A 27,274-nucleotide genomic window follows, 5' to 3' on the forward strand; every position below is an offset into this window, starting at 1 on the left:
ATTGTTTTCAGGTCTTCAGCTCCCTGAGGCAGCTCTCTGCCTTCAAGGAGCTTTCATTCAGCGCTTACCTGCGCCTGCACATGCTTACATCAGCGCCAACCCTCCTCCCACCCCCACCCCAGCAGTGCTGACCATTTCAGCGCATGCTTCACACTGGTGGCCGTTAATTGGCCAGCCAGCATGAAATCATGGTCGGGGGCCAATCACAGTCAGCGGTCCTTCCCCAGCCGATCCTGAACCCGCCAATCGTGCCTGCCCGCAGACCTAAAAATTCTGCCCATGGAACCTGGGCTTGCGTTTTGGTTAAATCCTCAAACATTAACAAGTGTGAATTCCACAGATAGTATTCATCTGATATGTCCATTCCAAGGGAGGTCACCATCAAGGATGGGAAATTAGGAACTGTCTGGAAGTTTCAGTTGGTCTGTGTTAAAGTTACAAAGATCACCTGACCCCTGGTGGCCATCTTAAAGGTTTATCAGTGTCCAATTTAAATAATATGTAGTTTCAGAAACCTCTGTATGAATACAGAGTCCATATTTGAAGTTATCAATAGGACATCAATTCACTGGGCATGACAAATCTTAACATATATGCATTCCCTTGAGGAGTAAAGGCTCCATGGGAAATGTAGGCTAAGCCAGGCTAGAGAAGTGAAGATTCTTATTAGATTCAAAGAAGAGTTACATCATATTGCAACAAGGAGTGAGATTATAGGTGGGGTATTTGGGTATCAGCCAAAGATGGTCAAGAAATTGTTGGAAGGAGAAATTAGACTGATGTTTACAGGGGTGAGAAATGGAAAAACAGATTGTTAAAACTTCCGCATATCAAAAATAAATTAGTAAAAGTAAAAATGGTTCCCTTGGAAGCCGCACAGGAGAAATTATTATGGGGAATAAGGAAATGACAGATACATTAAACAAATATTTTGTGTCTGTCTTCACAGTAGAGAACACAAAAAACATATGGGAAATTATTACGAACCAAGGTCTAATGAGAGTGAGGACTTTAAAATAATTATTCAGAAAGAAAAAAAGTACTGGACAATTCTCTGGACTCAATGGCCTACACCCTAAGGTTTAAAAGAGGTGACCACAGATGGAGTAGATGCATGAGAATTTCCTAGATTCAAGGATGGTTCTCATACATTAGAATATTGCATATTTAGATTGGCAAAAGACATTCAATAAGATGACACACAAGAGTTTGTTGTATAATATTAGAGCTTATAGGATTGAGGATAATATATTAGCGTAGATCAAGGATCACAGAACACAAAATAAAAACAAACAGGTGATTTTTTGGGATGGCAGGGTGTAATGAGTAAAATACCGCAATGTTCAGAGCTCGAGTTTCAGCTATTTAAAACCTATATCAATCACTTAAATGAGGGGGCTGAATGTAATATACCCAAGTTTGCTGATGACACCAAGTTAGGTGAGAAAGTAAACTTTGAGGAGGATGCACAGAGAGTGGAAAGAGATATGGACAGGTGAAGTGATTTAGCAAGAAATATTGTGTACAGCTCTAACCTCCTTACTTAAAGAAGTATATACTTTCCTTATGGAAGGAGCACCCAAGGCTCTGAGGAGAGATTGAGCCTGTATTTCTGGAACTTAGAAGAATGAGAGTTAATCTATTGAAATGTGTAAAATCCTTGGAGGGTTTGACAGGATAGATACTGTGAGGCTGTTCCCCCGGCTGAAGAGTCTAGAACATGGGGTCACAGTCTCAGGGTAAGGGGTCGATCATTTAGGACTGAGTTGAGAAGAAATTCCTTCGCCCAGAGCATTGAGAATCTTTGGAATCCCCTATCCCAGAGAGCTGTGGACCTTTCATTTTGACTATCTTGAAGACTGGGATTGATAGATTTTTGGACACAATTGGAATTGAGGGAAATGGGATTGGGTGGAAAGTGGAGTTGAGATGGATGATGTCATGATCTTATTGAATAGTGGAGCAGGCTCAAGGGGGCTGCATGGACTACTCCTCCAATTTCTTATGTTCTTAAGCCCTGACCCAGCTTCATATCATCCACTACTCCTTGTCTCCCTTTCAGGAGAATGGGATGGGACCTGAGTAACTAAGGCATAGGTTGCAAGGGAGTCGGTGGGCTTAGGGCTTTGTCCTGATGTTACAATGCCTGTGGTATTCTGGTTTCAGGCGGTGTTCGACTGCGTGGTGACATCACTGAAGAATGTGCTTAACATCCTGATAGTCTACAAACTCTTCATGTTCATCTTTGCAGTGATCGCTGTACAGCTCTTCAAGGGCAAGTTTTTCTACTGCACAGACAGCAGCAAGCTGACTAAAAAGGAATGCAGGTGATGGAGGTCTTTCATAACTCCGAGTGTATTGCACGTGGTCAGACTGTACACACACACAGGCACACTGCACGCACCATACACACACACCATACACCAGACACACACTCACACTGCACACACCAGACACACATACACGCACACACCACACACAAACTCGCACATCCCATCCGCACCCCCACCCACACACAAACGCACAGTCACACTGCACACACCGTACACACCACACAGACACACACATGTACACACCATACACACAACCTACACACACCCTACACCACACACACAAACTCGCACACCCCATCCACTCCTACACACACACACTGACATATCCTATCCCCACCTAAACACACCCCACACCGCACACAAACTCACACGTTCCATCCACCCCTCCCCATACACACAGAAACACACTCTTTCACACACACACACACACGCGCGCACAAGCACACAGACACTGACGCATTCTCTCACTCTCGCACTCACTCACTCACTCACACAGACACACGTCCCATCCGCCCAACTCACTCACTCAAACGCACAAGCACATACTCATGCATGTACTCACACACACACGCACACACACCTCATACCCCATACACACAAACCTACCTACACACACACATGCAGATACTGCAAGTGTTCCCACACACGCACACGCACTCACACACACACACACACGCACACTCAATCAGAGAGTACTGCATGTGCTACAGTGAATACTACACTACAAACATGTAGTCTCACAGCAGGAACCAGAGTTCAAAAATACTTCAGCTGTAACATCCTGAAGTGATATGTGTGTGTATGAGTGAGTGTTTGCATGTGTACCTATATAACACTTTGAGACACGTGTTTATGTGCTCGTGTGTTTTTTATTCATTCACGGGATGTGAGCTTCACTGGCTAGACCAGCATTTATTACCCATTCCTAATTGCCCCTTGAGAAGGTGGTGGTGAGCTGCCTTCTTGAACCGCTGCAATCCATGTGGTGTAGGTACACCCACAGGACTGTCAGGAAGGGAGTTCCAGGATTTTGACCCAGCGACAGTGAAGGAATGGTGATATATTTCCAAGTCAGGATGGTGAGTGGCTTAGAGGAGAACTTCCAGGTGGTGGTGTTCCCATGTATCTGCTGCCCTTGTCCTTCTAGATGGTAGTGGTCGTGGGTTTGGAAGGTGCTGTTGAAGGAGCCTTGGTGAATTCCTGCAGTGCATCTTGTAGATGGTACACACTGCTGCTACTGTGCGTCGGTGGTGGAGGGAGTGAATGTGGATGTGGTGCTAATCAAGCGGATTGCTTTGTCCTGGATGGTGTGAAGCTTCTTGAGTGTTGTTGGAACTGTACTCATCCAGGTAAGTGGGCATCAAACTCCTGACTTGTACCTTATAGATGGTGGACAGGCTTTGGGGAGTCAGGAGGTGAGTTACTTGCCACAGGATTCCTAGCCTCTGGCCTGCTCTTGTAGCCACAGTATTTATATGGCTAGTCCAATTCAGTTTCTGGTCAATGATAACCCCCAGGATGTTGACAGTGGGTGTTTCAGTGATGGTAATGCCATTGAATGTCAAGGGGTGATGGTTAGATTCTCTCTTGCCTGGTCATTGCCTGGCACTTGTGTGGTGTGAATGTTACTTGCCATTTGTCAGCCCAAGCCTGGATATTGTCCAGGTCTTGCTGCATTTGGACATGGACTACTTCAGTATCTGAGGAGTCACGATTGGTGCTGAACATTGTACAATCATCAGCGAACATCCCCACTTCTGACCTTATGATGAAAGGAGGTTCATTGATGAAGTAGCTGAAGTTGGTTGGACCGAGGACACTACCCTGAGGAACTCATGCAGCGATGTCCTGGACCTGAGATGACTGACCTCCAACAACCACAACCACCTTCCTTTATGCTAAGTATGACTCCAACCAGCACAGAGTTTTCCCCCTGATTTTCATTGAATCCAGTTTTGCTAGGGATCCTTGATGCCACACTCAGTCAAATATGGCCTTGATGTCAAGGCCGGTCACTCTCACCTCACCTCAGGAGTTCAGCTCTTTTGTCCATGTTTGAACCAAGGCAGTAATGAGGTCAGGAGCTGAGTGGCCCTGGCGGAACCCAAACTGGGCGTCAGTGTACAGGTTATTGCTAAGCAAGTGCCGCTTGATAGCACAGTTGATGACCCTTTCCATTACTTTACTGATGATCGAGAGTAGACTGATGGGGCAGTAATTGGCTGGGTTGGATTTGTCCTGCTTTTTGTGTACAGGACATAGCTGAGCAATTTTGCTCATAGCCGGGTAGATGCCAATGTTGTAGCTGTACTGGAACAGCTTGGCTAGGTGCGCAGCAAATTCTGGAGCACAAGTCTACAGTACTATTGTCGTAATATTGTCAGGGCCCATAGCCTTTGCAGTATCCAGTGCCTTCAGCCATTTCTTGACATCACGTGGAGTGAATCGACTTGGCTAAAGACTGGCATCTGAGATGCTGGGGACTTCTGGAGGAGGCCAAGATGGATCATCCACTTGGCACTTCTGGCTGAAGATTGTAGCAAATGCTTCAGCCTTATCTTTTGCACTAATGTGCTTGGCTCCCCCATCATTGAGGATGGGGATATTTGTGGAACTTCCTCCTCCAGTGAGTTATTTAATTGTCCACCACCATTCACGACTGAATGTGGCAAAACTGGAGAGCCTAGATCTGATCCATTGGTTGTGGAATCACTTAGCTCTGTCTATCACTTGCTGTTTGGCATACAAGTCATCCTGTTTTATAACTTCACCAGGTTGACACCTCATTTTTAGGTATGCTTGATGCTGTTCCTGACATGCTCTCCTGTGTGAGCTTTGATACATGGCTCTGCTGTCATGGAGCCTTTTTTTATTTTCCAAGCTGTAATCCTTGATCAACCCATATCTCAAACATTTTATTTTCAAGCAAAACATGCAGTACATCTTTCAGTTCTTCAACTCTCAGCTCCATTTCCTAGGAAACTATACTTCTGTGCTCACTCGGCTTAGGAAAGGGTCCTCCCATTCCAGGTGCAGCTCTCTTTCAGAATAAGTTCTTAAAAGGGCTGCAGCCTCACTTGGCTGACAGAGCCCTCAGTTACCCCAGTACAACGAGTCTGGGTATGCATGTATGTTCCTGCGTGTCATGTGTATTCATTGGTTTGTGTGCATATGAGTGTGCACAAATATGTGTGTGTGTATCTTGCACACACGCTGATGTGTAGGTGAGTTTGTGTGTATCTTGTGCATGCCTGCATGTGTGTGTGTGTGTATGTGTCTGTATTGTATCTTGTGTACAACCAGAAGTGTGTGTATGTTTGGGTTTCTGTGTGTAAGTTTGTGTGTATCTTGTGCATGCCTGTGTGTGTGCGCGTGTGTCTGTGGGCTTGCCTATGTGCAAATGTATGAATGTGAGTGTGCATGTGTGTGCATGTCTGTGTGTGCGCATGTATGTGTGCCTGTGTGTGTGCACATCTGTGTGGGCGTCTATGTGTATGTCTGTGTGCATCTGTGTGCGCATGTGTGTGCGTCTGTGTGTGCGCATGTGTGTGCATCTGTGTGTGCGCATGTGTGTGATCTGTGAGTATGCATGTGTGTGCATCTGTGTGTGCATCTGTGTGTGCGTGTGTGTGTGCGTGTGTGTGTGCGTCTGTGTGTACGCATGTGTGTGCGTCTGTGAGTGTGTATGTATGTGCGCATATGTGTGCGTCTGTGAGTGTGTATGTGTGTGCGCATGTTTGTGCATGTGCGTGTGTGCACACGTGAAAATGTCTGTCACTTTATGGGATTCTTCTTTTCTGACCCCATTCAGAGGCCAGTATGTGGTTTACGAAACAGAAAATAAAGTTGTTGACCGTGAGTGGAAACGTTATGACTTTCACTATGATAACGTTATCTGGGCCCTGCTGACACTATTCACCGTCTCCACTGGAGAGGGTTGGCCACAGTAAGTACCTGCTAACCAGCAGACAGTGTAACTACCATCATTGGCATATTGGAAAGAATTGAAAAGGAACCTTTGTCATCAGCGAATTTGAATAAGGCTCCTTATGCCACCAAAAAACCATACCATGAGGGCATTGTGCCAAGACAGGGGTTAGCCTTGAGTTTAGAGTATCAGGGGTTATGTAGGATAGGGTCGATAGAAACAAATTATTTCCTGTCGTCGGTGATCCAGAACAAGGGGAATAACCTTCAGCTTAGAGCTAGGCCGTTGGGAGATATTGTCAGAATATAGTTCATCACATCAAGGCTTGTGGAAATCTGGGGCACACTCCCTCAAAAAGCTGTGATTCTGGGGGACAACTGGAAAAGGGATCATGGTGGACAGACTCAAGGGTCTGAATAGTCTTTGCCTATTCCAAAGTTGCTACATTATCTCTAAACAAATAGGAACTGATTCAGTGTACAGTCATAGCCCTGAGAGAGAGAGGGACTGAGAGACACAAGTCAGTGTACAGATATCTCCCTGAGAGAGAGGGACTGAGAAACACTAGTCAGTTTACAGCCATCTCCCTGAGAAAGAGAGGAACTGAGAGACACCAGTCAGTGTACAGATATCTCCCTGAGAGAGAGAGACTGAGAAACGCTAGTCAGTTTACAGATACCTTCCTGAGAGAGAAGGACTGAGAGACACCAGTCAGTGTACAGATACCTCCCTGAGAAAGAGAGGGACTGAGAGACACCAGTCAGTGTACAGATATCTCCTTGAGAGAGAGGGACTGAGACACACCAGTCAGGGTACAGCCATCTCCTTGAGAGAGAGAGACTGAGACACCAGTCAGTGTACAGCCATCTCCCTGAGAGAGAAGGACTGAGAGACACCAGTCAGTGTACGGATACCTCCCTGAGAAAGAGAGGGACTGAGAGACACAAGTCAGTGTACAGATATCTCCCTGAGAAAGAGAGGGACTGAGAGACACAAGTCAGTGTACAGATATGTCCCTGAGAGAGAGGGACTGAGAGACACCAGTCAGTGTACAGGCATCTCCCTGAGAGAGAAAGGGACTGAGAGATACCAGTCAGTATACAGATATCTCTGTGAGATAGTGGGATTGAGACACCAGTCAGTTTGAGGCTTGGTTTATGAGGAGGGTGTGCAGCATCCCTTTGCCTCAGGTATTAAGCTGTTGAACTCTGTGTTCTAACAGGGTCCTGCAGCATTCAGTGGATGTAACAGAGGCAGATCAAGGACCCATTCCAGGGAACAGGATGGAAATGTCCATCTTCTACGTTGTATATTTCGTTGTCTTCCCCTTCTTCTTCGTCAATATCTTCGTGGCATTGATCATCATCACCTTCCAGGAGCAAGGCGACAAGATGCTGGAGGAGAGCAGCTTGGAGAAAAATGAGGTCCTCACTATCTTCATTCTCTCTCTCTCACTTCTCTCTCTCCCTTTCCCCCCTTCACAACGATTCTCCCTCTCCTGCTCACTCTCTCCTTCACTCAATCTCTCCATCCATTACACCAAATTCTCCCCCTCCTTTGCACTCCATCCTCTCCCCCTGCTTTACACACTCTCCCTCCTACACACTTTACAATTCACACTCATTTGTTTCTGTGATGTTTAAGTATCAAATAAATAAAGCAGTAGATTTAAACTCTCTATTGTATCTGGAGCAGATTCTTGGGCAGTCCTCATGGCTATTACCTTCCAGTCTGCAGATTTCTTCTTTGCTGCCTCCAAAGCAACAGTGTACCCAATTAGAGTATTTTCCCAGATCCGCCCATTGTATCCTGCATTTACTGTGCCCTCCCACCTTTCACCTTAAACTGAGCTCCAGGCTCCATTCTACATTCTCATTCTGATCCTGACTGTCTTTGTGTTCCACATCCCAGCTCAACTTAACCCTTTGCACTTCCCTCCTGCACTTTTCTCTCCTTTGATCACCCCACCTCTATCACCACTCCCTTGTCCCCCAGCTACGTGCTTCTCACTGAATGCTGACTACTCTTCTCCAGCTGATGATTTCAACCTTCACCAAGTGCCCCTTTAAATCACAACTCCACGCCCCCATCCTCCACCTCAAACTTTAGCTCCCTCACCAGCTTGTTCTTTAACTCCTAAACCACTGCCCTGAACATTTGCACAACCCACCCCACCAGGTTTACTATCTGTTTTGACTCCCTCGGGGACTGTGCCTTCCACTCTGATCAGTGTGTATGTCTGGCAGTCTGTCAGTGTTTGAGCCTCACCCACTCGAATGCCTGGAGTGGTTCAAGCCCAGCAGCTGATTGTCACCCAGATCTGCATCCAACAGAAGAATTTAGGAAAGAGGAGGGATATTTATGCAATATGTGGAAAGAATATTTCAAGGCCTGTGCCCCTGTATTTACTGTATGTGTTTTATCCCCAGAGAGCCTGTATAGAGTTTGCCATCAGTGCCAAGCCCTTGACAAGGTACATGCCACAGAACAGACAGACATTCCAGTACAGAGTCTGGCACTTTGTGGTGTCACCTTCCTTTGAATACACTATCCTGACCATGATAGCACTCAACACAGTGGTCCTCATGATGAAGGTACGTTCCTAAATATCACAGTTTTGGTAATACTGGCTAACATTCCAGAATAGCAGGAATACAGAGTAATAATGGGTCATTTTGAGTAACACTGAGCTACACTGCAATGCTGGATAATACTGAGTAACACTGGGTTACACAGTAATACTGCATAATACTGAATAACACTGGGTTGCACAATAACACAATAATATTGGGTTACACAGTAACACTGAATAATACTGGATTACACAGTAACACTGAATAATACTGGGTTACATAGTAATACTGAACAACACTGGGTTACATAGTAATACTGAATAATACTGGGTTGCACAGTAACACTGAATAATACTGGGTTACACAGTAATACTGAATAACAATGGGTTAAATAGTAATACTGAATAACACTGGGTTACACAGTTATACTGAATAATACTGGTTTACACAGTAACACTGAATAATACTGCGTTACACAGTAACACTGAATAATACTGGGTTACACAGTAATACTGAATAACAATAAGTTACACAGTAATACTGAATAACAATGGTTTAAATAGTAATACTGAATAACACTGGGTTACACAGTAACACTGAATAATACTGCGTTACACAGTAACACTGAATAATACTGGGTTACACAGTAATACTGAATAACAATAAGTTACACAGTAATACTGAATAACACTGAATTATACAGTAATACTGAATAACACTGGATTACACAGTAACACTGAATAATACTGGGTTACACAGTAACACTGAATAATACTGGGTTACATAGTAATACTGAACAACACTGGGTTACACAGTAATACTGAATAATACTGGGTTACTCAGTAACACTGAATAATACTGGGTTACATAGCAATACTGAATAACACTGGGTTACACAGTAATACTGCATAATACTGAATAACACTGGGTTGCACAATAACACTGAATAATATTGGGTTACACGGTAATACTGAATAACAATGGGTTAAATAGTAATACTGAATAACATTGGGTTATACAGTGATACTGAATAATACTGGGTTACACAGTAACACTGAATAATCTGGGTTACACAGTAACACTGAATAATACTGGGTTACACAGTAATACTGAATAACAATAAGTTACACAGTAATACTGAATAACACTGAATTATACAGTAATACTGAATAACACTGGATTACACAGTAACACTGAATAATACTGGGTTACACAGTAACACTGAATAATACTGGGTTACATAGTAATACTGAACAACACTGGGTTACACAGTAATACTGAATAATACTGGGTTACTCAGTAACACTGAATAATACTGGGTTACATAGCAATACTGAATAACACTGGGTTACACAGTAATACTGCATAATACTGAATAACACTGGGTTGCACAATAACACTGAATAATATTGGGTTACACGGTAATACTGAATAACAATGGGTTAAATAGTAATACTGAATAACATTGGGTTATACAGTGATACTGAATAATACTGGGTTACACAGTAACACTGAATAATACAGGGTTACACAGTAATACTGAATAACAATAAATTACACAGTAATACTGATAACACTGAATTATACAGTAATACTGAATAACACTGGATTACACAGTAACACTGAATAATACTGGGTTACTCAGTAACACTGAATAATACTGGGTTACATAGTAATACTGAACAACACTGGGTTACACAGTAATACTGAATAATACTGGATTACACAGTAATACTGAATAATACTGGGTTACACAGTAATACTGAATAACAATGGGTTACATAGTAATACTGAATAACACTGAGTCACACAGAAATACTGGGTACTACTGAATAACTCTTGGGGTTACTCTGTAATAGTGAATAACACAGGGTTACACTGTAATATTGGGTACTACTGAACAACACTGGGTTATATACTGGAATACTGAATAACACTGGGTTACACTGTAATACTGGGTAATACTAAATAACACTGTAATACTGGGTAATACTGAATAACACTAGGTTACTTCTAAGTAACACTGAGCTATATATTGTAATACTGGTGTTGCAAACACTGATCTTTACAAGACAGTTATACTTTAAAATGTATCCTTTAAAAAGATGAAACAGCATGTTCTGGATAGGGGGCTGCGAGTTCATATTAAATACCTCCACTGGTATACAGACCCATGTGATCTGGTTGCCATGTGGCAGAAACTCAAACAGAAACCTATTGAAATAAAGTGAATTTTTCACACCTGAAAACAGTAACTCACAGAGAGGACAGGAACAGAACCAACAAGACTCTTGGAGATTTAGGGAACAAGTAGTCACCAAGGTGAGCCTTGTGAGCGAAAGTTGGCTCTGGAAGGCTCAGGCTGAGTGGAATAACTTTTGCAGGACCCTGGAAATTTCAACCTAGTGTGGCAGTAAGAAGTGAACCTGCTGGAGAACTGGGAGTAATTTTGGACTTGGTCTTGTAATGCTGCACATTTACCAGAAGTGCAGTGCACAAGGAAAAGCTTAGAAGGTGTATTCCTATTGCATTAATTAGTTACCTTTTTTTTAGTTTGATGTATCAGTTTCCCATTAAGTAATGTTTGACCTATGTTGATTTTAGTTTGTTTGTTACAGGAAAGATCTTAAAACCTAAAACCTTGTTATGTGATTCTTTCCCTTGGTGATTTAGAAAATTCATTTTCCAGAAGAAATTGATCAGTCTTTACAAGCATCATAAAATTGCATCACACTGTATCACTGTATAGTACTGAGTAATACTGTATTGCCCTGTCATCCTGAATAATACTGAATAACACTGGCTTACACTGTATCACTGGATAATACTGAGTAACACTGGATTGCACGGTCATCCTGAATAATACTCTAACACTGGATAATACCAAGTAACATTAGGGTAAACATTAAAATACTGGGGAACACTGAGTAACACTGTAACACTGGTAATATCGAGTAACACTGGGTTACACTCCAATACTGAGCAACACCAAGAAACACTGAGTAACACTAGTTTACATCACGTAACCATTTATAATATTAGCTCTCACTATGCCTTTACTGACTCATGCTAGGTAATTTTAGCTACGATTGGGTAACCCTCATTATCAATAGGTCAACAGTAACCTGAACAGTAATCTATAGCACTGGAATTAGCTAGCTTTCACTGGGTGAGGATAATGATTGATAAGGAGTTAAGGTGGGCCAATGGAATTGAGACACAGGCCAGCCATGATTTGACTGAAAAGCAAATCCAGTTCAAAGGACTGAATGTCTATTCCTGTGGGGGACCCTGAGACACACTGAGCAACACTGGATAAGAATGGTTAAGACCAGAAAATACTCTGGGTAACATTTGCTAGTCCTGGTTATAATTGGGTTTCCTGAGTTTCCGTGAGCTATTCTAAAGGGAAATACTGCAGATGTTGGAAATCCGAAATAAAGACAGAAAACGTTGGAAGCATTCAGCAAGTCTGGCAACATCTGTGGAGTGAGGAGACAGAGCTTGATGGAAGGTCACAGACCCGAAACATTAACTCTGTTCCTCAATCCACAGGTGCTTCTACACCACAGTTCCCACACTTTAGGAAGGATGCGAGGCTGTGGAGGAGATTTACTGGAATGGTTCCAGGGATGAGGGATTTTAGTTACAAGGTTAGGTTGGAGAAGCTGGGGTTGTTCTCCTTGAGCAAAGGAGATTGAGGGGAGATTTGACAGAGGGGTACAAGATTAGGACAGGTTTAGATAAGGTAGACAAAAAAAAGCTGTTCCCATTGGCTGATGGAACAAGGACTGGGGGACACAGATTTAAGGTTTTGAACAAGAGATACAGGGGGAATGTGAGGAAGAACTTGTTTACACAGCGAGTGGTGATGACCTGGAACTAGCTGCCCATGAGGGGGGTGGAAGCAGAGATGATGAATAATTTCAACAGGAAATTGGATGGGCACTTGAGGGAAATAAACTTACAGGGACACAGGGATAGAGTGGTGAGGGAGTGGGACTGACTGGATTGTCCCATGGGGAGCCAACATCGACTGAGTAGCCTCCTTCTGTGCCATAAATGACACTATGATCTACTGAGTAATTCCAGCATTTTTATTTTTTGATCAGTGAGTAATAACTGAGCATTGCTGGAGAACATTTCAAATTATTGGGTAACATTGGTTGCATTGCGGTATCTGGGTTTAACTAAGCAATGCTGAGTATTGTTGGGTTGCACTGGATATTGTTTAGCTGTCTCTGGGAGGCACTGCCGATCTCTGGCTGTCGCTACCCATCTCTGGCTATTCCTGGGTTTCACAAACTACCTTGGCATCACTGCATGTTTCTGGCATCACTGGTTGGGGTGTCACAGTCTAATTAATCACAGAATGAATTTGTACCTTTACGGACACTGGATCCCTCCATCCATTCCCTTTTTAATTGCCAAACCCGAGCTGATCCTAATCCGTCCAGTGGGAATAGTGTGAGTGATGTTTGGATTCCAATCGATCCACTATCTCCTTTCAGTCGCTGTTGCCTGATGGGTTAAAGTAAGCTTGGTGTTATTTATTTCCCAGTGTTGAGGTCTGCAGTCACTGGTGTAAGTTAGCTTGTCACACAGGTTCTATCCTTATTGTGTCCATGTGTGTTTTTATTGCAGCATCATTCTCCCCCATCAGGCTTTGTGAGTGTCCTAAAGTTCATGAATATCGCCTTCACCATCAGCTTCACACTCGAGTGTATCCTCAAAATCATTGCCTTCGGATTCCTGGTGAGCAAAGAGACAAAAAAAAATACTTTGGGGAAAATGTTGCAATTCAAACATTACAGATCAGGATAGATGGAGCCATGACTCGCTCCACACAGAAACGGAATTTGTGACAACCGGGGAATGAAGTGAAATCTCTACACCATAGTCAGCAATGGACAAAATTGAACACTTAATGACGAGATTGAGGTACAGAGAGATTTACTCTGTATCTAACCCTGCGCTGTACCTCTCCTGGGAGTGTTTGATGGGGACAGTGTAGAGGGAGCTTTACTCTGTATCTAACACCGTGCTGTACCTGTCCTAAGAGTGTTTGATGAGGACAGTGTAGAGGGAGCTTTACCCTGTCCCTAACCCCATGCTGTACCTGTCCTGGGAGTGTTTCTCACAACATATGGAAAAGTGCGATTGATCAAGCCATAAAAAGCAAATAATATAATAGGGTGTGAGGGAGCTGGGTTATTCTGATTTTGGAAAGCCCTATGATTTCAGTGATGTCTGGTTATCGGAACCATAATTTTGGACGATCCCAGCCAGCTCCAGCTCAATCTCTGACCACTGAGTCTGTGCCTCATGCAGCAGTTACAGTTTGCACAGCATGTTTACTGAGGATACTGTCTGGAAATGGTTTTCCACTTGCTATTCTGACACCTAATATTTATTCCCTCCTCCCAGAATTACTTCCGAGACTCCTGGAACGTGTTTGACTTTGTGACGGTGGTGGGCAGCATCAGTGAGATCATCGTTAACGAGTGCAATGTATGGACCTTCAGTCTAATACATATCAGTGTGTGAGGAAGCCTGGGAAAGAGTACACAATTGGGAGTGTGTATGTTTTACGAGAGAGTGAGTGAGGGCATGATTGGCAATGAAAGAGAATGAAGGGCAGGATTTTGAATGAGAGAGAGAGGGCATGATAGGGAATGAGACAATGAGAGAATGCAAGAGTGATGGTGGGAGAGAGTGAGAGAGAGCAGGATTGGGAGTGAGAGAAAGTGAGAGATGTGGGAGAGGGCAGGATTGGGAGTGAGAGAGTGAGGACAGGATTGGCAGTAAGGGAGAGTGAGAGAGGGCAGGATTAGGAGTGATGGAGGGTGAGAGAGAGGAGGATTAGGAATGAGGGAGAGTGAAAGAGGCCAGGATTGGGAGTGAGAGGGAGTGAGAGAGGGCAGGATTCGGAATGAGGGAGAATGAGAAAGAGGAGGATTGGGAGTGAGGGAGAGTGAGAGAGGGCAGGATTAGGATTGAGGGAAAGTGAGAGAAGGCAGGGCTGAGAGTGACGGTGAGAGAGAGAGAGAGAGGGACACACTGATATGGTAGGGGTATTGGGGCATGGGGATATTGGAACATTGACAGGATATTGGGACATTGACAGGGTAATGGGACATTGTCAAGGTTTTGGGGCATTGACAGGGTATTGGGACACTGACAGGATATTGGGGCATTGACTGGGTATTGGCACATTGACAGAATATTGGGTCATGGACCGGGTATTGGGACATTGACAGGATATTGGAGCATTGATGGGGTACCAATGACATATTGGGGCATTGACAGGGTGTTAAGTCATTGACAGGATGTTAAGTCATTGACAGGGTATTGGGATATTGATGGGGTATTGGGACATTGACAGTGCATTGATGCATTGGCAGGGCTTTGGGCTATCACAGGTAATTGGGACATTGTCAAGGTTTTGGGACATTGACATGATATTGGGGCATTGACAGGGCATTAATGCATTGACAGTGTATTGGAACATTGATGGGGTATTCGGACATTGACAGCATATTGCTACATTAGCAGGGCTTTGTGCAATCACAGTTAATTGGGACATTGCCAAGGTTTTGGGACATTGACAGGATATTGGGGTATTGACAGGATATTGGGCATTGACAGGATATTGGGACATTGACAGCATACTGGGACATTGACTGGATATTGGGACATTGACAGGGTATTGGGACATTGACAGGATATTGGGGCAATGATAGGATATTGGGACATTGACAGGATATTGGGGCATTGACAGGATATTGGGCCATTGTCGGGGGGTTGTACCTTTGACAAGGTGTTGGAACATTGACAGCATATTGGGGCATTGACAGGATATTGGGACATTGACAGTGTATTGTGCCATTGACAGTGGGTTGGAATATTGACAGGGTGTTGGAAAATTGACAGAATATTGTGACATTAACAGCTCATTGGTGCATTGACAGGGCTGTGGGCAATCACAGGGAATTGGGACATTGTCAAGGGTTTGGGACATGGACAAGATATTGGGGCATTGACAGGGCATTAAGGCATTGACAGGGTATTGGGACATTGATGGGGTATTGGGACATTGATGGGGTATTGGGACATTGACAGTGCATTGCTGCATTGACAGGGCTTTGGGCAATCACAAGTAATTGAGACATTGCCAAGGTTTTGGGACATTGACAGGATATTGAGGTATTGACAGGATATTGGGACATTGACAGGATATTGGGACATTGACAGGATATTGGGACATTGACAGGTTATTGGAGCATTGACAGGATATTGGGGCGTTGACAGGTATTGGAGCATTGACAGGATATTGTGGCATTGACAGGGTATTGGGACATTGACAGGATATTGGGATGCTGACGGGATATTGGGGCATTGACAGTGCATTGCTGCATTGACAGGGCTTTGGTCAATCACTGGGAATTGGGACATTGACAGGATATTGGGGCATTGACAGGGCATTAAGGCATTGACAGACTATTGGGACATTGACAGGATATTTGGGTATTGAAAGGGTATAGGGGAAAAAATAGGATGTTAGGGCATTAACAGGATATTGGGGCATTGACAGGGTGTTGGAATATTGACAGGATATTGGGACATTGACAGGGTGTTGGAACATTGACAAGGTATCGCGGCATTGACAGGGTATTGGGACATTAACAGGATATTGGGACATTGACAGCATATTACAGCATTGACAGGGTATTGGGGCATTGACAGGGTATTGGGGCATTGACAAGATATTGGGAGATTGACCGGGTATTGGGGCATTGACAGGATATTGGGGCATTGATAGGGTATTGGAGCATTGACAGGGTATTGGGTCATTGACAGAGTATTGGGACATTGACAGGATATTGGGGCATTGATGGTGTATTGAGATTTTGACAGGGAACTATGGCACTGATAGTGTTTTGAGGCTCTGATGGTGTATTGGGGCACTGATGTTGCATTGGGGCACTGATGGTGTATTGGGGTATTGACAGGGCACTGGGGCACTGATGGTGTATTGGGGAATTGACAGAGTATTGGGACATCGACAGTGTATTGGGGGCACTGATGTTGTATTGGGGCATTGACAGGGTATTGGGGCATTTGACAGGATATTGGGACATTGATGGGGCATTGGGGCAGAGACAGGATATTGGGACACTGATGGTGTATTGGGATGTTGACAGTGTATTGGGACACTGACAGTGTTTTGAGGCGCTGACGGTGTATTGGGGCACTGATGGTGTATTGGGGTATTGACAGGTTACTGGGGCATTGACAGCATATTGGGGCATTGACAGGGTATTGGGACATTGACAGGGTATTGGGGCATTGACAGGGTATTGGGGCATTGACAGGGTAATGGAGCATTGACAGGGTATTGCGACATTGACAGGGTATTGGGACATTGACAGCGTATTGGGACATTGACAGGATATTGGGGCATTAACAGGGTATTGGAGCACTGATGGTGTATTGGGATGTTGACAGGGTACTAGGGCACTGATAGTGTTTTGAGGCGCTGATGGTGTATTGGGGCACTGATGTTGCATGGGGCACTCATGGTGTATTGGGGTATTGACAGGGTACTGGGGTACTGATGGTGTGCTGGGAATTGACAGAGTATTGGGATATTGACAGTGTATTGGGGGCACTGATGTTGTATTGGGGCATTGACAGGGTATTGGGGCATTTGACAGGATATTGGGACATTGATGGGGCATTGGGGCAGAGACAGGATATTGGGACACTGATGGTGTATTGGGATGTTGACAGTGTATTGGGACACTGACAGTGTTTTGAGGCGCTGACGGTGTATTGGGGCACTGATGGTGTATTGGGGTATTGACAGGTTACTGGGGCATTGACAGCATATTGGGGCATTGACAGGGTATTGGGACATTGACAGGGTATTGGGGCATTGACAGGGTATTGGGGCATTGACAGGGTAATGGAGCATTGACAGGGTATTGCGACATTGACAGGGTATTGGGACATTGACAGCATATTGGGACATTGACAGGATATTGGGGCATTAACAGGGTATTGGAGCACTGATGGTGTATTGGGATGTTGACAGGGTACTAGGGCACTGATAGTGTTTTGAGGCACTGATGGTGTATTGGGGCACTGATGTTGCATGGGGCACTGATGGTGTATTGGGGTATTGACAGGGTACTGGGGTACTGATGGTGTGCTGGGAATTGACAGAGTATTGGGATATTGACAGTGTATTGGGGCACTCATGGTGTATTGAGGTATTGACAGGGTACTGGGGTACTGATGGTGTGCTGGGAATTGACAGAGTATTGGGATGTTGACAGTGTATTGGGGCACTCATGGTGTATTGGGCAATTGACAGAGTATTGGGATATGGATGGCATATTGGGGCATTACAGGGCATTAAGGCATTGACAGGGTATTGGGACATTGATGGGGTATTGGGACATTGACAGCGCATTGCTGCATTGACAGGGCTTTGGGCAATCACAGGTAATTTGGACATTGTCAAGGTTTTGGGACATTGACAGGATATTGGGGTATTGACGGGATATTGAGGCATTGACAGAATATTGGGGCATTGACAGGGTGTTGGAACACTGACAGGATATTGGGACATTGACAGGGTATTGGGTCATTGACAGAGTATTGGGACATTGACAGGATATTGGGGCATTGATGGTGTATTGAGATTTTGACAGGGAACTGTGGCACTGATAGTGTTTTGAGGCTCTGATGGTGTATTGGGGCACTGATGTTTCATTGGGGGACTGATGGTGTATTGGGGTTTTGACAGGGCACTGGGGCACTGATGGTGTATTGGGGAATTGACAGAGTATTGGGACAATGACAGTGTATTGGGGGCACTGATGTTGTATTGGGGCATTGACAGGGTATTGGGGCATTTGACAGGGTATTGGGACATTGACAGGGTATTGGGGCATTGACAGGGTATTGGGGCATTGACAGGGTAATGGAGCATTGACAGGGTATTGCGACATTGACAGGGTATTGGGACATTGACAGCGTATTGGGACATTGACAGGATATTGGGGCATTGACAGGGTATTGGGGCACTGATGGTGTATTGGGATGTTGACAGGGTACTAGGGCACTGATAGTGTTTTGAGGCGCTGATGGTGTATTGGGGCACTGATGTTGCATGGGGCACTGATGGTGTATTGGGGTATTGACAGGGTACTGGGTTACTGATGGTGTGCTGGGAATTGACAGAGTATTGGGATGTTGACAGTGTATTGGGGTACTCATGGTGTATTGGGCAATTGACAGAGTATTGGGATATTGATGGCATATTGGGGCATTAAGGCATTGACAGGGTATTGGGACATTGATGGGGTATTGGGACATTGAGAGCGCATTGCTGCATTGACAGGGCTTTGGGCAATCACAGGTAATTTGGACATTGTCAAGATTTTGGGACATTGACAGGATATTGGGGTATTGACAGGATATTGTGGCATTGACAGAATATTGGGGCATTGACAGGGTGTTGGAACACTGACAGGATATTGGGACATTGACAGGGTATTGGGGCATTGACAGGGTATTTCGGCATTGACAGGATATTGGGGCATTGACTGGACTTTGGGGCATTACCAGGATTTTGGGGTATTGACAGGGTGTTGGAACATTGACAGGATATTGGGGCATTGACTGGACTTTGGGGCATTACCAGGATTTTGGGGCATTGACATGATATTGGGGCATTGACTGGTTATTTGGGCATTGACAGGGTATTGCGGCATTGACAGGATATTGGCGCATTGACATGATATTGGGGAATTGACAGGGTATTGGAGCATTGACAGGAGATTGGGGCATTGACACGGTATTGAAACATTGACAGGGTATTTGGGCATTGACAGGATATTGGGACATTGATAGGATATTGGGGCACTGATGTTGCATTGAGGCGTGTATGGTGAATTGGGGCATTGACGGTGTATTGGGGCATTGATGGGTTATTGGGGCAGTGATGGGGTAGTGGGGCAGTGATAGTGCATTGGGGAATTGAAGGTTTATTGGGGCATTGATGATGCATTGGGGCAGTGATTGTGTATTGGGTCAGTGATGACGTAGTAGGGCAGTGATCGTGCTTTGTGGAATTGAGGGGGTATTGGGGCATTGATGGTGTATTGGAGCATTGATGGTGTTTTGGAGCAATGATGGTGCATTTAGGCATTGATGGGGCATTGGGGCAGTGATGGTGTATTGGGGCAGTGATGATGTATTGGAGCAGTGATGGTGTTTTGGAGCAGTGATGGTGTGTTGGAGCATTGACGGGGCATTGGAGCAGTGATGGTGTATTGGAGCAGTGATGGTGTATTGGGGCATTGATGGGGCATTGGGGCATTGACGGGGCCTTGGGGCAGTGATGGTGTGTTGGAGCATTGACGGGGCATTGGAGCAGTGATGGTGTATTGGAGCAGTGATGGTGTATTGGGGCATTGATGGGGCATTGGGGCATTGATGGGGCATTGGGGCAGTGATGGTGTACTGGAGCAGTGATGGTGTATTGGAACAGTGATGGTGTATTGGAACAGTGATGGTGTTTTGGAGCAGTGATGGTGTATTGGAGCATTGACGGGGCCTTGGGGCAGTGATGGTGTATTGGGGCATTGACGGGGCCTTGGAGCAGTGATGGGGCATTGGAGCAGTGATGTTGTATTGGAGCAGTGATGGTGTATTGGAGCAGTGATGGTGTTTTGGAGCAGTGATGGTGTATTGGAGCAGTGATGGTGTATTGGGGCATTGATGGGGCATTGGAGCAGTGATGGTGTTTTGGAGTAGTGATGGTGTATTGGAGCAGTGATGGTGTATTGGAGCAGTGATGGTGTTTTGGGGCATTGATGGGGCATTGGAGCAGTGATGGTGTTTTGGAGCAGTGATGGTGTTTTGGAGCAGTGATGGTGTATTGGAGCAGTGATGGTGTATTGGAGCAGTGATGGTGTATTGGAGCAGTGATGGTGTTTTGGAGCAGTGATGGTGTATTGGGGCAGTGATGGTGTATTGGGGCATTGATGGGGCATTGGAGCAGTGATGGTGTATTGGAGCAGTGATGGTGTATTGGAGCAGTGATGGTGTATTGGGGCAGTGATGGTGTATTGGAGCAGTGATGGTGTATTGGAGCAGTGATGGGGCATTGGGGCAGTGATGGTGTATTGGAGCAGTGATGGTGTATTGGAGCAGTGATGGTGTATTGGAGCAGTGATGGTGTATTGGGGCATTGATGGGGCATTGGAGCAATGATGGTGTATTGGAGCAGTGATGGGGCATTGGGGCAGTGATGGGGCATTGGAGTAATGATGGTGTATTGGAGCAGTGATGGTGTATTGGAGCAGTGATGGTGTATTGGGGCAGTGATGGTGTATTGGAGCAGTGATGGTGTATTGGGGCATTGATGGGGCATTGGAGCAGTGATGGTGTATTGGGGCAGTGATGGTGTATTGGAGCACTGATGGTGTATTGGGGCAGTGATGGTGTATTGGAGCAGTGATGGTGTATTGGGGCATTGATGGGGCATTGGAGCAGTGATGGTGTATTGGGGCAGTGATGGTGTATTGGAGCAGTGATGGTGTATTGGGGCAGTGATGGTGTATTGGAGCAGTGATGGTGTATTGTGGCATTGATGGGGCATTGGAGCAGTGATGGTGTATTGGAGCACTGATGGTGTATTGGGGCAGTGATGGTGTATTGGAGCAGTGATGGTGTATTGGGGCATTGATGGGGCATTGGAGCAGTGATGGTGTATTGGAGCACTGATGGTGTATTGGGGCAGTGATGGTGTATTGGAGCAGTGATGGTGTATTGGAGCACTGATGGTGTATTGGGGCAGTGATGGTGTATTGGAGCACTGATGGTGTATTGGGGCAGTGATGGTGTATTGGAGCAGTGATGGTGTATTGGGGCATTGATGGTGTATTGGAGCAGTGATGGTGTATTGGAGCACTGATGGTGTATTGGGGCAGTGATGGTGTATTGGAGCACTGATGGTGTATTGGAGCAGTGATGGTGTATTGGAGCACTGATGGTGTATTGGGGCAGTGATGGTGTATTGGAGCAGTGATGGTGTATTGGGGCATTGATGGGGCATTGGAGCAGTGATGGTGTATTGGGGCAGTGATGGTGTATTGGAGCAGTGATGGTGTATTGGGGCAGTGATGGTGTATTGGAGCAGTGATGGTGTATTGTGGCATTGACAGGGCATTGGGGCAGCAATGGTGTATAGGGGCATTGATGGGGCAGTGGGGCATTGATGGTGTATTGGGGCATTGATGGGGCATTGGAGCAGTGATGGTGTATTGGGACATAGATGGGGCATTGGGGCAGTGATGGTGCATTGGAGCAGTGATGGTGTTTTGGGACATTGACGGGGCATTGGGGCAGTGATGGTGCCTTGGGGCAGTGATGGTGTATTGGGGCATTGACAGGGCATTGGGGCAGTGATGTTGTATAGGGGCATTGATGGGGCAGTGGGGCATTGATGGTGTATTGGGGCATTGATGGGGCAATGGTGCAGTGATGGTGTATTGGGACATTGACGGGGAATTGGGGCAGTGATGGTGCATTGGAGCAGTGATGGTGTATTGGGACATTGATGGGGCATTGGGGCAGTGATGGTGCCTTGGGGCAGTGATGGTGTATCGGGGCATTGATGGGGCATTGGGGCAGTGATGGTGTATTGGACTATTGACAGGGCATTTGGTCAATGATGGGGCATTGATGGGGCATTGGGGCAGTGATGGTGTATTGGAGTAGTGATGGTGTATTGGAGCAGTGATGGTGTATTGAGGCATTGATGGGGCCTTGGGGCAATGATGGTGTATTGGGGCATTGATGGGGCATTGGGGCAGTGATGGTGTATTGGACTATTGACAGGGCATTTGGGCAATGATGGGGCATTGGGGCAGTGATGGTGTATTGGAGCAGTGATGGTGTATTGGGGTATTGCCAGGGTATTGGGGCATTGACTGGGCATTGACGGGGCCTTGGGGCAGTGATGGTGCATTGCGACATTGATTAGGTTTTGGGGCATTGATGGGATGTTGGAGCATTGAGGACATATTGGAGCAGTGATGGTGCATTGGGGCACTAAGGGGGAATTGGGGCATTGACGGGGCATTGGGGCATTGATGGTGTATTGGCGCATTGACGGGGTATTGGGACATTGACAGCGTACTGGGGCACTGATGGTGTTTTGGGGCATCGACAGAGTATTCGGATATTGACAGGGTATTGGGATATTGTCAATGCATTGGGACCTTGATGGGGTATTAGGGCATTGACAGAGTTTTGGGGGATTGACTGGGAATTGGGATATCCACAGGGTATTGGGGCAGCAATGGTGTATTGGAGCATTTACAGGGTATTAGGGCAAGGACAGTGTATTGGGGCATTTACAGGGTATTGGGGCATTTATGGGGTATTGGGGCATTTACGGGGTATTGGGGCATTTACGGGGTATTGGGACATTTGTGGGGTATTGGGGCAGCAACAGGATATTGGGATATTTACAGTGTATTGGGGCGACAATCATGTATTGGGACATTTACGGGGTATTGGGGCATTTATGGGCTATTGGGGCAGCAACGGTGTATTGGGGCATTTACAGGGTATTGGAGCAAAGATGGTGTATTGGGACATTTATGGTGTATTGGGACATTTACGGGGTATTGGGACATTTACAGGGTATTGGGGCAACGATCGTGTATTGGGACATTTACGGTTTATTGGGACATTTATGGGGTATTGGGACATTTACGGGGTATTGGGGCAGCGATGGTGTATTGGCACATTTACGGTGTATTGGGACATTTATGGGGTATTGGGGCAGCAACAGGATATTGGGACATTTACAGTGTATTGGGGCAACGATGGAGTATTGGGACATTTACAGGGTATTGCAGCATTTACGGGGTATTGGGGCAGCGATGGTGTATTGGGGCATTTACAGGGTATTGGGACATTTATGGGGTATTGGGACATTTGTGGGGTATTGGGGCAGCAACAGGATATTGGGACATTTACAGTGTATTGGGGCAACGATGGTGTATTGGGACATTTACGGGGTATTGGGGCATTTACGGGGTATTGGGGCAGCAACGGTGTATTGGGGCATTTACAGGGTATTGGGACATTTACGGGGTATTGGGGCAGCGATGGTGTATTGGGACATTTACAGTGTATTGGGACATTTATGGGGTACTGGGGCAGCAACAGGATATTGGGACATTTACAGTGTATTGGGGCAACGATGGTGTATTGGGACATTTATGGGGTATTGGGGAATTTACAGGGTATTGGGGCAGCAACGGTGTATTGGGGAATTTACAGGATATTGGGACATTTACGGTGTATTGGGGCATTTATGGGGTATTGGGACATTTACGGGGTATTGGGACATTTACGGGGTATTGGGGCAACGATGGTGTATTGAGACATTTACGTTGTATTGGGACATTTACGGGTTATTGGGGCAACGATGGTGTATTGGGACATTTATGGGGTATTGGGACATTTACGGGGTATTGGGGCAACGATGGTGTATTGGGACATTTATGGGGTATTGGGACATTTATGAGGTATTGGGACATTTACGGGGTATTGGGGCAGCGATGGTGTATTCGGGCAGCGACGGTGTATTGGGGCATTTACGGGGTATTGGGGCAACGATGGTGTATTGAGACATTTACGTTGTATTGGGACATTTACGGGTTATTGGGGCAACGATGGTGTATTGGGACATTTATGGGGTATTGGGACATTTACGGGGTATTGGGGCAACGATGGTGTATTGGGACATTTATGGGGTATTGGGACATTTATGAGGTATTGGGACATTTACGGGGTATTGGGGCAGCGATGGTGTATTCGGGCAGCGACGGTGTATTGGGGCATTTACGGGGTATTGGGACATTTACGAGGTATTGCGGTATTCGGGCAGTGATAGATGCTGGTTAGAGAAGCTAGCGAGGGGTATCTTGTTTGCTGCTTGTTTCACTGCCAAGGTGTGGGATGGTAAAAAGCAGGAAAGTAGATTGGATTGCCGAGAGTTTTCAGAAAGGAACGTGCCCCAATACCCCATGAAGATGCAGCTTGATGACAGGCAGTGATTATTACTGTGACACAGATGGTGAAAGAATTCCTTTGATCCAACATTCGAATCTCTCTACAGTTAAAGTTTGTGAATCTGAACTTCCTGAAGTTATTCCGTGCTGCCCGGCTGATCAAGCTCCTGCGTCAGGGCTATACCATCCGAATCCTGCTCTGGACCTTTGTGCAGTCCTTTAAGGTATGAGAAACACCTAAACACTTACAATCGGTGAAACAAAAAGGGGTTGAGCAGTGTCCCACTCAGCAAGGTCATGTGATCGATAAAGGAGCGAGATCCCATTGCACTGTAGACTCAGCACCAATCCAACACATCTCAAAAGTTCTGACCTGCACCCAGAACCCAATGCCAGGGCAGATCAGTTTGTATGAAGCTGTGCATCCTGACATCAATCTTGAACTTTCCTTTCCCGAGTCTTAGACACTGCCCCATTCTCTCGTATCCTGGGCACAAAATCACAGAAGTGTCCTCTGACATTGCACGATGCAGAACGTTCCACAGCCTGATCCCTGTTGCTTGTATTATTGTAGTTGTTGAAATATTGCTGAAAAAGGAGACATGCCATCTCAGCTTTTTGTTTTGCACCCATCAGGACAGCTTACAAGAGATTACCATACTGTAATGGGGGGGAAACAATTTATACTACATAACGAGTGCTGATTGGTTGGCAAGTGTTCTCTGATTAGTCGAGGCATTGCCATGGAAAATGTAGCATGGAACAGGCAGCCGTCCAGCTTTGTTCAGGTTCAAACCGGGTAGATCAATGATTGTCAAGGCATTGCCCTGTGGAATGAACCAGGGAATGACTGTTCGCTAAGCTTTTGTTTGGATGAAAAAGGTGCAAAGCGTGGACACGTTCCTCTGTACAAAGGACAGGGCCCTGTATGTGAATGTCCGTGGCTTCCCGCATGTGTAAGTGAGCCCAACTTAAACTAGTTTTCAGTGTAATCCTTAGCACAATTAGGATTGTTTAGCAGGTGCTGTCCAATTGCACATTCACATCTAATACTGGACACTATGTATTGAGTTTGAGTTTTGCAAGCACAGGCTGGTTGGGTAGGGCCTGTACTTTGCCCATAGTGCACAGTGGCTAGGACATGCTCTTTGATACCAATCGCCAGTCATTGGGATGTATGTCAACATACTTGGCATCACACCAGCACTGAAAATCATATACTATTGATATACATGTGATAGGCAGAATGTCTTTTAGGCTTGACAGCAGCATCCTGTTAGTGGCGAATACCACTCGTGTTGTTACTGCACAATAGCAACGTGAAACAGCTAGCTTCACCTGTTGCTCAAATTTTTGAGACACCTTACCCTTCCAAGATAATCTGACGTAGACTGGGCACTTTTCAGAACCAAAGTTGCAGCCTTAGGCCCGTGAGTTTGCGTGATATACGCGAGCAGTGACCTGATCAGGGTAGCCATTATCCCACAGGATAGCATTGATGCGCCCTATTTCAGCATCAAATTTGCATCCCAATGACTGGTAGAGCATATTAAACAGCATGCCCCTTCAGCTGTTCACAACAGGCAAAGTACTGACTGTACCCAACCAACACATGCCTACAAATCTCAAAACATGGTGTGCAACATTAGATGTGATTGTACGTTTGGAGAGCACCTGCTAAACAATCCTAATTGTGCTAAGGATTACACTGAAAACCAGTTTAAGTTGGGCTCACAGTGTGGCTCACTTACACATGCTAGATGCCACAGACATTCACACACAGAAAGAAGGAACATGTCCACACTTTGTTTCTAGGCTTTTGTTTGGATAAAAAAAGTGCAGTCATTCCCTGGTTCATTCCCCAGGGCAATGCCTCCACCAATCAGAGTCCACTTGCCAACCAATCAGCACTCTCTCCTCATGCAGTATAAACTGTTGTTCCCCTGTTACAGTTTGGTAATCTCTTGCGAGCTGTCTTGATGAGTGCAAGACAAAAAACTTAGATAGCATGTCTCTTTTTTCAGAAATTCTCAGGTTCTGTACCAGCAAATGACTATTTGTTTGAAATATTGATGCACAGGTTGAAATATTGATCCCCTGGGAGCTGTAACGAATCATTAATAAACAGAGGTTTGGGCTTTCCTCTTTCTGGTTGTCATCTTCTGATTAATGTATCACAACATTTGTGATCAGCAAATGTTCTTCTCCCCAGGCCCTTCCGTACGTCTGCCTCCTGATTGCGATGTTGTTCTTCATATACGCCATCATTGGGATGCAGGTGGGACTCTCTGTTACAGATTTTACACTGAGAGAAGATATGTGAATACATTGAGC

At 45.4% G+C, this 27,274-nt stretch overlaps 1 protein-coding gene across 1 annotated transcript in view; it reads left to right on the forward strand.

The window, feature by feature from the left end:
* LOC121289327 (probable voltage-dependent R-type calcium channel subunit alpha-1E) overlaps positions 1-27,274 on the forward strand; it is a 94,047-nt gene that overhangs the window by 21,956 nt on the left and 44,817 nt on the right. Inside the window, exons 6-13 of the mRNA XM_041208665.1 lie at positions 2,167-2,327; positions 6,145-6,279; positions 7,484-7,685; positions 8,691-8,855; positions 13,479-13,589; positions 14,262-14,345; positions 25,048-25,164; positions 27,153-27,218. Of these exons, the coding sequence (XP_041064599.1) occupies positions 2,167-2,327; positions 6,145-6,279; positions 7,484-7,685; positions 8,691-8,855; positions 13,479-13,589; positions 14,262-14,345; positions 25,048-25,164; positions 27,153-27,218 (1,041 nt within the window). The remainder of the gene's footprint in view (positions 1-2,166; positions 2,328-6,144; positions 6,280-7,483; positions 7,686-8,690; positions 8,856-13,478; positions 13,590-14,261; positions 14,346-25,047; positions 25,165-27,152; positions 27,219-27,274) is intronic.

Source organism: Carcharodon carcharias, chromosome 16, assembly GCF_017639515.1.
Source record: "Carcharodon carcharias isolate sCarCar2 chromosome 16, sCarCar2.pri, whole genome shotgun sequence".
NCBI classification, from domain to species: Eukaryota; Metazoa; Chordata; class Chondrichthyes; order Lamniformes; family Lamnidae; genus Carcharodon; species Carcharodon carcharias.